At 37.7% G+C, this 12,387-nt stretch overlaps 1 protein-coding gene across 1 annotated transcript in view; it reads left to right on the top strand.

Annotated features, from left to right (window-relative positions):
* The window catches only part of LOC308218245 (carbonic anhydrase 3-like), a gene marked incomplete at both ends in the record, with an annotated part of 14,260 nt that extends 2,984 nt beyond the window's left edge, over positions 1–11,276 (top strand). The window contains 5 exons of the mRNA XM_080639723.1: positions 5,185–5,303; positions 6,153–6,245; positions 7,152–7,217; positions 8,122–8,277; positions 11,157–11,276. Of these exons, the coding sequence (XP_080495849.1) occupies positions 5,185–5,303; positions 6,153–6,245; positions 7,152–7,217; positions 8,122–8,277; positions 11,157–11,276 (554 nt within the window). The remainder of the gene's footprint in view (positions 1–5,184; positions 5,304–6,152; positions 6,246–7,151; positions 7,218–8,121; positions 8,278–11,156) is intronic.
* Between the last annotated feature and the right edge of the window lie 1,111 nt (positions 11,277–12,387).

Genomic DNA, 12,387 nt, shown 5'->3' with positions numbered 1-12,387 from the left:
AGGAGATGAGTTTCTGTTAACTTTGAATTTCCATTGTTAGAGAAAAATGCTTGAACAGTCAAGGGTTCAAGCTATACAGTTACACAGTGCACTGTCAGGTTTTTGCCTCTGGAGATGGGGATTTCAGCCCTGCCACAGATCACAAACAAAGTGGATGGAACATTTCTTCAATGAGGAAAGGCTGAAAGAGCTGGGCTTTTTCAGCCTGGAGAAGAGAAGACTCAGGGGAGACCTTAGAGCACCCTTCCAATACCGAAAGGGAGACTGCTGGAAAGATGGGGAAAGTCTTTTTAGGCAGGGCCTCTTCTGAAAGGATGAGGGGTAATGGTTTTAAATTAAGAATAGAGATTGAGGCTGGACGTAAGGAAAAGGTTTTTTACAGTGAGGGTGGTAAAACACTGGCACATGTTGCCCAGGGAGCTGGTGGATGCATCATCGCTGGAGAGACATTCAGAGCCAGGCTGCATGTGGTTCTGGGCAACCTGATCTAGTTGATGTACCTGTTCATTGCAGGGGGTTTGGACTAGATGACTTTTGAAGGTCCAACCCAAACTGTTCTATGATTCTATGAGTTGGGAGCTGACTGATGAACAGGCTGTGATCAAGAGGCACAGAACTGGAAAAGGTGTGTTACAGTGCATGTGAGGGTGAATTGCCTCCTGACAGACTTCTGACAGACACTTCTCTTTCCCAGTCTGTCCCTGTAAGTTCAAATACAAACAAAAGTAATTCTTCTGCATATCTGTTCAGTGCTTGCTAAAGAAAATTTCAGTGAGAACTGAAATCTCAGTTCCAAAAGCTTTTAGGAAACAGATTTTTATCTCTGCAGTTAGCCAGTACAGAGATCCTCTTTTGAGCAGAGGATTTTTATAACATGTAAAATGTGGCACTGACATTAAAAAGCTGTGAGTTTTATAGTGCACTGTTAGATTCTGTTATAAAGCAGTCTGACAAAGGTAATGTGTGTCTTTTTCGACTGTCATGCAGTAATACCTTACTAATTTAATTTTGCTATGGTTTATCAGTTCACTTTATGGATTTGGCAGGATGTGAGGATTATAAATCTTGTATGAACAGTTATTTCTTCTCATGTGTTTATAAATACACTCACCTCGTAAGTCTGGTGCTCCTTATTGTGATAAACACATAAATGTATTGGCTTTTTGCAAATCATAGGTGTTGCTATGTGTATATAACTGTATGAGTTCCCAAAGCTTGCTAAAGACACAAGATTAGACAAGTTGAAAATGGCCAGAACTCTTGAGCAAAACGGAGTCACATAGCAAAAGAATTTGTAAAGGTAAAAGAAAAGGAGGGGGGGGGGCTTGATATGAGGAAAGCTAGTGCCTAGAAAACATAGGGTTAAAGTACTTTTAGTTTAACTTAGGTCAAAGATAAAGAACAATGTTTATGTTGTATGTCTGTGGAATTTAGTGGCCCCACTAAACATGAGTAAATTATTTTAAACCATCCTTCTACTTATCAGTTAGTTTAGAGACAGTGCCTCCCAAACATCTGCTAGCTTTGGATGCTCCTTGTCTGCCCATCCTGCAATAAATTTTGCAGGAAAGTCACACTGTTCTAAATCTTTGCCAGCTATCAGAAAAATTATGGATATGGCTGGTTTCAGCTAGTTTTGTGATGACTGGGGCATCCAACTGTGCCAAAGGTGAAAAGTACACCGTGAGGAGGACTGCTTACTTCATCCTCAAGACCCCTGCCCACAATCACTGGAGAGCAGTGCGCAGACGCCAAGAGGAGGAGACTTATGATAATAAGTTCCTGGAGCTAGTTATAATATTCCCCACCTATATGCAGGAATTATGAATATGTATATAACTAATGCAATAGTGAAAGTATATAAACCTGTAGCAAATGCTAATCAGTGTGCCTCTGGCTACGGTCACGTGCTCAGCGCTGTTGCTTTTGCTTTATAGACTTTGTCCCTCAATAAAACCCTGTTATCTCTATTAGAGGAGTGAGCTCATATTTCACATTATGTTTTTCCACCTGACTTTGACAGTATGCTTTCACAGCAAACAGGGAAGGCAGTTGTGTAGCCATTACTTTATCAATTTTACCTTAATGAGGATAGAGACAACTGACATTAGTGCAGATTAACAACCAGACCCCTACCTAAGATGCTCAGCAAGTAGATGCACGTATTTCTAAACCTTCTTGTCACATTTCTGTTGTTAAGGACACCCTGCTAACTAAGGTGGAATGGAGTGGCCATCTCCACTCAAACCACATCACACATTCATTTTGCCGTGTAAAAACACAAAGTGAAATACAGAGGTTGTTTTCTTGCATTAATTGTATCCTTCTGTCCAACACTTGCCCTCTTTTGGACAAACATCTTTCTGCCTCAATACATCATAAACAGAGTAGCATGAGACAGAACTGGCTAATACATGGAATGAGTGGAGTGACTCCATTGAGAGTGGAAAAAAACCATTCTTTTATTAGCCAGTTCTGCCTCATGCTGCTCTGTTTATGATGGATCAACTAAAAGGTGATTTTTTTTTTTTACCGGAATGGATGTCTATGTGTGTGTCCATGTAGGATTGCTCTGTGATTGACCATTCTTCTATGTGGATGGGGAGAACATGGAATTTGGGCAATGATTCAGACTGATTTTTATGTCTGATATCAGGCACTGCAGAGGGTGATGTGCAAACCTATATAAAAAGATGCAGTCACTGAGCAATGGCTTCATAGGTTGCATTGATAAGACACCAAAAAGGAGAGAATACTTTTCTCCCTTGTCTTCTGGGCTGGTTTGTGTATTCCTGCCGCTGGGACATGTTACGTCAATGACAGCAAGTTTGAAGGAGTTACATTTTGATAAGTCTGCTGTGGCCATCCTGTTATTTCCTGTAGAGCACAGATTGGAACAGAAATGTCATGTTTCCAATATTCAGAAGACCAGCCATTCAGCTAACCATGTGGAAAGGATTACGCAGTATTTCAGAGGACTAAGAGAAAAGCTGCCCATATATCAGGGAAGGAAATGAGCCTGCAGGCTCCTTTTTTTTAAAGCTCTTTCTTTTCATTTCATCGAGTGTCATAGGCAGAAGCTCAGAGTTAAGTCATGAGGCCTGCTAGAAAAGCATTTTTTACTAAGTGTTTTGTGCTAGGAAAACAGTTATCACAGCCTTAAAACTGGGAGTCTCAGATATTTGAGTATTTCTTATGAAATAATTGTTAGACTAATTCCCTCATACATATAAATATGTAAATATATAAAAATAAAGCTATATTTTAACACCACTGAAAAACAAAGATACTGTAGTTTCTTTTATAAACTTCATATTTTTTTTCTGTTATATGGATGTGTATTCATGTTAGTATTTTCTGAATACAAAAACCCAAGAGGATAAAGATACCTTCAGAATTTAGGTTCCAAGCTACGTGTTTTTTAAAAAATAAAGATTTCTTTTACTATCTTTGAGCTATGCAGACATACTTGGGGATTTTTTATGTTTTAGATATTGGAGAAAGTCATTCTTGCAACTGTTTTGTTTACCTTCTTTAAAACAGCAAAATTTAATTACATGTAATCATACACGTTTTTCTATGATTTACACTACTCACTTGCAATTAAAAGAAATAAAATGCCTTTTTATCTCTCAGGAGATGGTGGTTTATAGGTATCTTAGTCTTTGCTTCATTCTGTATGCTAAGTAAAAGCTGCTGTCTATTTATAGATGAATGAAACAGGAATGTGTTGGCACACAGTGATGCAGAGCTTCACCTAATGCCCAATCGAAAAGTGTCTGATGATGGCCCATCAGTGGAAATAATGACACATTTTTACCTTAAACTGGATTATTTGGTCTTACAGATCTATTTTAATGGAGAATTGATGGCCTTGTCAGCTGCTGTTGTTACTGTGTCTGCATTGGCCACAGTACTGAACATCTGTGGGAACAAGTAAAGGGAAGTTGTTGAGAACAGCAGCTTGCTCTTAATGTTCAGTAAAGAATACTCTTGGTACGTTATTTCTGGAGATTTAAGGATTTCCAGATTTAAGGATATTTTTCTCTAACATATAAAGACCTGTTCTTGAGAACTGCGGAATGGCTTACAGGGATGCTATAACTTCTGTCTCCAAATAAAGTGAGTGAGGATTGAATATTAACTAGTATTTGGTGAATGTGAAAAAGTTGTTCCCTTTTATTGTGAGATCATTTCAAATACATCACCTTCATTTAGGATATAATGTAAAAATGTATAAAAAATGCAAAAGTTTATTTAGAATACAGAGTATTGTTCATCACATGCTGAACTTTTCTTTAGGGAAATAACTTGCATTCTCAGAGGTTGCTTTTCCGGCTCATTTGCTGGTTTTGTTTTCCTTTTCCACAGCTGAAGGGTGCAGCTATTATAGCAGAAGCAGCATCAGTAATGTCGTTGCTTTTAAAACAAATAAATCATAGCCTGCAGTAAAAGACAAAACTTGTAGTGTTTTGTGGGAGTTTGTTTATCATCTAGCACTTCAGTAGCTCATCTTAATCATTGCTATTTTTGTTTGCTTTGATATAGGTAGATATTACATGGATTTCAGGGGGAGATTAAAACATCTAAATTTAGGTGGTTTATGTGGGCTTTTAAAAGTAGGTGGGTTATGTCTCTAAACATTCTAGTCAACAGAGATGCAGCCACACTTAGTCAATGGAGTCCAGAGAGCAATTCAGGTCACCATCTGTTGAGTATCTACCTTAAGGCAAGCAGAATTAACTCTAGAAGGTTGTCTGATTAGGGGCTTACTTGCCAAACATAGGTATCTCATGCCATTTTTGATAACCCCCATGTACTCACCTTGCCTCAAGATACTGCTTTAGAAAAGTACAGTTCTACAAATTTTCAACCACATCTTCCAGAGGTCCAGGTGTATTCACAGTATCCCAAAAGGTACTAGAGTCACATTTATGCAGCTCCATTAAAACAGTTATCTCTATTAACTATAATGGAAGCCTAGACACAAATAATTTTCATCTGCCTGTAAGTGCATATAGCTGAAGATGGTTTCCGAGAGTGCTGCTAAAATCAGTGCAGAGTTACTTAGTACTCTCAGAACATACAGCACCTGTAACATAAATATTTTTAATACATATATATTTCTTTTAAAATAATTGGAAGATACTTGAGTCTAATGCTGTTGCAGATTATCAATTGCAGTGCTGAGAGGTGGGCCACTTCCAGGAGTCTACAGGCTACGTCAACTTCATTTTCATTGGGGTTCGTCTGATGACCATGGGTCTGAGCATGTTGTGAATGGAGTGAGATATGCAGGAGAGGTAAGACTCACCACATTTTTTCCTTTAAAACAAGTTGTAAAATAACATTTGTCATTAGTGTTCAGGTGGGACAAAATTTGTTACTTGTCCGCTTTTCAAGGAGTTCTCTATTTATTTCTAGCTTTCTGTCTATTCTTACTCCCAGTAAGAATATGAGTTTGATAATTATTTTGAGTCTTATAAGTGTGAATCAGATTGAAGTAATTCTCACTAAGGAAGAATACATGTGAAACAAAAGTTTCAGTGTTCTCAAACCAAAGTGGCTTGAAACACAGGACAGCAAGACTGAATTACTGAGAAGCACTGCGAACTTGCTAAACAGTATTCTGAAAGCATAGTAGTATAGCAGATAGTAGCAACAGAAAGGAGGAAGAATGTGTTGCTTTGATTTTCCGCCACTTGAGGATAATAAGGGAGAATGAGAACTGTAGACTAATAATATGCAGATCTTACATTCACATGGGTTCTTTGCTAGAATTGCTGTAATTTGAAAGCCAAATGGAAATGAATCACATATCAGTAGATGACTTTTGAACTGCATGTTCTGCCTGCTTACTTAAGTATCTTTTCTGTGTTCTTCAGCTTTAAGATGAGATTTCTGTTCTTTTTTGCAGTTTCTGTATTAAAATGTTTATAGTTCATTTTAACCAAATAGTAGCCTAAGTTTAAATATATAACTTATATATATGGATTGCTGTCCATTTTTACTTTTTTTTTTTTCTGAAGGTCTAATCCTCATTCCTTGTTGCCTCAAATGCTCTTAACAGATATGATGAACTCTAAATTCAGGCTCTGATGGCTTGCTATTCAATAATGGATTTTTTTTTTCATGCTTTTCTTTGCTTCTAGCTACATTTATTACACTGGAACCCCAAATACAGTAATTACCTTGATGCTGTGAGAAGAACTGATGGAATAGCTGTTTTGGCCATATTTTTGCAAGTAAGTAGAAGCATGCAACTACTACTATACAGTTTTCTATTCTTACAGGCTTAAAAAAGCAAAGCCCTCTAAATGTTTTCTAGGCATCGAACCACACTGAAGGATTTGACTTTCGGTAATGCGTGCTTTTCAGGTTACGGAGCCTGAGTCATGTTATTTCAAAGGATATCCAATACTGCACACACTTGTCCCAGCAGCTATTGTCTCACTATGTAACTGGTGGAAGCTGTAAATCCAGATGTATTTGTCCCTGCTTTGGGGACACAATGTCAGTAGTGGCTCTCTGACCAGTAGCAGTCAGCTGTCTCTATGCTAATCGTGGTCTGATTTCAAGGACAGATATAGCTTCTAGTCTATTCATGCATTTTCTCCCAGCAAAACTAACTCACAGGCAATACCTGTATCTTATTCTTTTTTAAAGTCTTTGGGGGCATGCAGTCTTAGCCTGAAATATTGGCCTTTGCTCTCTCTTGTTTAACTGATATTCCCTAGGGATAGAAAGATGGATGTCTATGTTGAGACCAGCAATTGTAGACGGTAGATCTGACCATGAAAGCTGTTTTTTAAACTAGACTAAAACTTACTCAATTTCTGTACTTGAGTCTGAAGAGTTAATTATCTTCGTTAGGCTAAAATTTCATGTCAACAGGAATCACTGTATTGTGAAATTACCCACAATGCTGAGTTTCTGTACTGATATAATTTCTTCATTTGGATCATAATATCTGTTCGGGTATAGACAAAGGCTACAGGCAGTAGACCTACCTTATTAGGCTGTTAGGGGTAATAGGTGTGGTTAACAAATTGTAATTTTGTAGTTGATACATGTTTAGATGCATATAAAACAGGAGAAAGAAGAAAACTGATTGAACAGAACTCTGGTTAGCTGGTGTTTCTTCTCTACAGGTAGGGGAAACTCCCAAACCAGAGATGAAGAGAATTCTTGAAGAAATAAATGCTATCAAAACAAAGGTAACCATATTGGGGTTCTCATTATAGGGGAAATTGCTGCAAACCCTCAGGACAAAAAAAAAAAAGAAAAAGAGGAGTCATGACTTTCTAGGTTTCAAATTCTGCTCTGCAACATTGCCATAATATACTTGTGAATAAAGCCATAGGTAGCTTTTCCTTAACAGTATAAGTTCTTCCTTCCATTTACGTATGAGCCACCTTTGACTTTAGTGTGCCTCATGATTTCGTGAAAATGAGAGTCATCTTGCCAAAATTTACACCTAAAAAGTAGGCATGGAGTCTTATTCCCTCAGTTGTCAGTGACAAAAGAAAGGCACCTTTGGAAATTGGTCCATTCCTTCCTGAAATACGCTGCCTAATGGACCTTTGTAAATGCTGCTGACTAGACATCCGTGTCTCAGATAACATTATGTGATAAGAATGTCACATTTCATAGGCTGTCTTGTTTGCTATTAGTGTAAATATTTTAAATCCGGACTACCTGTCTCACTTCATTATATAGTGACCTAATCCAATGTTCAGTAGATAGACAGAATTTCCATAAGAAAGGAGGCCAGAAGGAAGAGTATTTCTGCAGAGAAATGACCAAAGCACATCTGTATTGGATGCTGCTTCACATGACTTAGCTCAGGTGCAAGAAGTACCATTATGAAGTTGTCATGTCATGCTTCTCTGAGCCCATCTGTGAGGGTCATTCAGTCCACTTACCTTCACACTGCATCACTATGTCTTGTGTAGATGTGTGCTTAGTTTCCTTAGTTCATACCTATGAAGTATCTGAGTCACTCTGTTTCTTAAAATACCAGAGCTGCATCTTTACCTAATCCTGACTAGAACTGTTGAAGACTTTTCTGTTTGGTTTTGTCTTATTTGTTGGTTTTGGGTTGTTTTTTTTTTTCTTAAGGGGAAAGAAGCTCCTTTTCCAAACTTTGATCCTTCAATTCTTTTCCCTAAATCTCATGACTACTGGACATACCATGGGTCTTTCACTACTCCACCTTGCGAAGAGTGCATCACCTGGATTATTCTGAGAGACCCTATTATAGTCAGCTCAGAACAGGTAAATTTCAAATAGATAATATTTTACCCACTTTTTTTTAGTTACATGCCATAACCTGATCTTCCTCTTTTGACAAGGAAAATTCTCATTGGATTCTGTGAGAAAGTGTATGATTAAAAGGGCAGAACTGAATGCTTTAGAAACTACCTTGGGACTCCATAAGGAACCTCTCAAAATCTTCCAAGGACTGCAGACTACAGTCATCGTATGTGCTATCAACCTATTAGATATACCTCTTTGTCTGTATGACTCCTACATTAATTAATTGAGCAGAGATGGTGACCTTCTTTATTTGGAACATCTCATTGTTTCCTAGCCCACATCAGACATTATGGGTTCACATCCACAGATATCAAAGAGCTTTAAAGATCAGTAAAATCATAACACAGTGTAGATGGTAAGAGTTTATAGCAGTCTGGAGCATGACTGACAGCAAGCAGTAATTACTACATGAGAGTTCTTGCTCCTGTGGGCAAGAGACCTTTTACAAAATCAACTAAAAAAAATAGTAGTTCTCTCTTAGTTTCCCAGTCCTTGTGTTCCCACAGTATTAACTCTTGCTAGTAGGAAACTAGCTGGACGTGGCTCATACCTTGTATTTTACACAGAGCTCAAAGCACTGCATTACACTAAGAGCCAATGTAGGAAAGCTCAAACCATTAACTTGTATTCTCCTGCAACCATTTGAATCATAACACTGACACATTTTATCTAAAGCTTATGTTAAGTTTGCACCAACAACTTTGATTATGCAGGATTTTTTTCAGCCATTTATGTTGTTTCAAGCATCCTCATGTAAAGTATTCATTGCTTACGATGATCAATGTTTGAGGGTAGTCACCAGAAAAATTACGAAATAAAGCTGCTGTGAAAAAGTGACCACCTGCAATGAAATGCAGTGGGACATCTGGGTACCCTAACTGCTTTGCACACTGAATGAAGCAGGAGTCCAGTGTTCTCACCTCACGCAGGTGAGCATTTCCAATTCTGAACGTTCTACTTTGCAAATGTGTCTTATAGCATGCTGCTTTCAAAAACATCTTCTATCAGAATCCAAATTTAATGGATTGGTGAGAATGGGTGATTCTCTTTGCCACATATTCTAGATGGCATCATGTAAACAAGAAAATTACAGAAGAGCTATATCAGGTGCTCAGTACCCATGTTTCTGTAAGGTACACCAGCTACTGCGTACAAATACAATAGAAAGACTTTCCTCACTGCAGAGTGCTTTCAGTTTAAGTAATGTATTCATAAAAAAGGATTGTGTTACCAATTACTTCTAATCCGAGAAAGCATCCTAGAAAGCTTACTACCAGACAGCCTCATTAATAGTAATTATTTTAAGTGCGTGCACGTGCATTTACAGTGGATTGCTGGGATGCTTTTGCAGCCAGATGGTAACAGTGTAATAGCCACAAGAGTAAGTGCAGTCACTATGAGTCAGTACTCTGCAGGAAAAATCAATTCACCGGGAAACCCTTTTGAGATGCAGAGTGGGTAGCCTAGTTGCTCAGATTACTCTTAATGAAAGGATAGGGATTTAACTGTGGAGTAACTATCCAATTGCAGACTAATTTTTTTCACCTTTATGTAGCTGTAGTCTGAATATATGCCTCCTCCCTTCTTTTTTTTTTCTTCTTCTTTTTTCTTTTTTTTTTTTTTTTTTGCCAAGTAGGGCAGATCTTCCACAAATAATAATAAAACCAGCAACTTCTGAATAGCACTTTATGAGTATTAACAAAACTGATCAACTATTTTCATCTCCTACTATTCCCATACAAATTATTCCTCATCTGAAATCTAATTTCAGATTAATAATCCATCTGATGTGTATTATACTGGTTAGAAATGTGGCCTCATCTTTGTTTAGGCAAACAGCTGTCTTTTCTGAGCTGTGTAGTGAAGAGCAGTGTTGAGATGCCTGAACTGGCTCAGCCCATAAACTGGAATTAGTATAGTCACAGTGGACCCAGCTTGTACAGCCCACTTGAAATCTGTACCATAAAAGATAGGTACATCAGTCTATTGAAGCTAGTGGCAAAGTTGATGTGAACCATGCATGGGGCTACATTTTCAAGTGCACACATGGGAAAATGTGTGCATGCTTTTAATGGTAAGCCATTAGACAAGGAAGTGTCAAGTGTCTGAATCACTGCTATCATGTCATCTAATGTTGTTCATGGCAGTTACAACAAATGAGCATAATGTATCTGTGAATGAGTATATGTGCTGTATCCTTTGAAAATCAGAAAGCAGCAGAGAAAGAGCATTATGCAGTTTTGAAGAGGATGGACAGGACTCTTTGTACAGTATCCTTCAAAAAAACCCCATACCTTGGTTAAAAAAATGGCCAAGGAGAGTCAGGCTTTAGACCCTGTTCACAAACCATTTGAAACCAAGTCATTATCCAGATTTACATTCATGTTATCAATAATCGACTTTTTTGTGTCACTACAGTAGAATATATCCTATGCTGCAGACCCAGCATGGAAAGTGAACAATTAGTTTATAATTCAGCGATAACGCTTTGCAATTCCAGAGGCTTCTTAACAGACACTAAGTCAGTAGAAAGGGTTTATTAGGGCATAGGCTGTTCTATTTACATTATCTAAGGACCTCCTGCATTTTCTATGGCTCTACACAGTTCTGTAGACAGTACATAAATGACAGTATTTTTCACAGTCCTGTTCAGATAGGACCCATTTTTTCCATCTTGAATATTTCTAATATCACTGCTAGGAAAAGAACATGAGTGCAGTTCTTGCGGTGATGGGGCAAAGGACATCTTCACAACTTTGAAGTCTCCTTGGCTTAATTGTTGGGCTGTGGATTTGATTCCAAGGGCATCAGACACTTAGATTTCTGCTCTCTTGCAGATGGCGAAGCTCCGCAGCCTATCGAAGAATGCTGAGAATGAACCTAATCTTCCCCTGGTTGATAACTGGCGCCCAACGCAGCCTCGGTATTTCAGGATGGTGAGCGCATCATTCCTCTAGGACCTGGCTCAAGTTGGGTATCCCTGAGTGAAGGGGCATCTGGAACTAAGAGATGGTTTTGGTTTATGTCCTCTGTTGCATTTAGACAGAACTCCATCTGGAGGGTGAAACTTTGAATCATGAAATGTGAATTTCAGAGGATAATATTTACTTAGACAAATCCTATCATTAAAATGGAAGTAGATAATCTGTTTGGCTCTTCATTACTGCTTTAGCATTAACTTTCATTAATAGTACAAAGGAAGAAGGAAGATGCTACTAACAACTACAAAACAATTTCCTATTGCCCACATGTCCCTTGATGCTTGCCTTATTCCATGCTAAATAGGTTGAACTTAAGAGAATTGTTTTCAGCATAAACCCATGTTCTTCAGTAGTTGTTTTCAGCCTTATCCATATCCCGCTCTGAGCTGCACCAGTTAATGCACAAGGCATCCTTGTAAGTAAAGGAGAGCACTCTTTTGGTATTTTATACTCACATAAAATACGAAAAGACAGAAAATTGCTTCATAACCATTGATAAAGAACTAAACTTTTAACTTTTAAATAATGGACAGGTGAAACAGAGGTCTGTTCTGAAAACTCTATTTGAAGAGCTGTACGTAGTTAAAACTGTGGAAGGGAGAAGAGGCGTTTCTGTTTGTATCACAATTGGTTATCCATATTAAAAAACTAATTTGCATTTTAATGTAACAGTCAAAGGGACATGGATTTTAAGTACTGGGTCTTCATATTCTGAATATATATTTTCTTTATGTATGCAAGTGGTTTTCTGTGTAAAAGGTGTTAAGATAGGAAGAGTTCTTAATCTTTTTGTGGGTGTTTTTTTTTTTTTGAGGCATATTCTCACTTTATTTGCAAATATAATTGGTCCTGCTACCAATGAGATTTGTGCATAAATGTCTGGAAACATAGTTTGACTCTACTGATGAAAATGCAGTTGACCAGGGTGTACTTGTCTCTTGTTTTGACATAACAATGAAACAGGATTGTAAGGCTATACTTGAAATAACAGTATTTCTGCATTAAAAAATTCAACAATAATACATTTTTGTTCTGTTTTTTTTTTTTATTTTAGAAACATGTAAGAATAATGAAGTTTCAAAGAAAG

Source organism: Psittacula echo, assembly GCF_963264785.1.
Source record: "Psittacula echo genome assembly, contig: SUPER_2_unloc_1, whole genome shotgun sequence".
Classification (NCBI taxonomy): Eukaryota; Metazoa; Chordata; class Aves; order Psittaciformes; family Psittacidae; genus Psittacula; species Psittacula echo.
The sequence above is the reverse complement of the archived record's forward strand: the minus strand, read 5'-3'. Positions and strand labels throughout refer to the sequence as shown.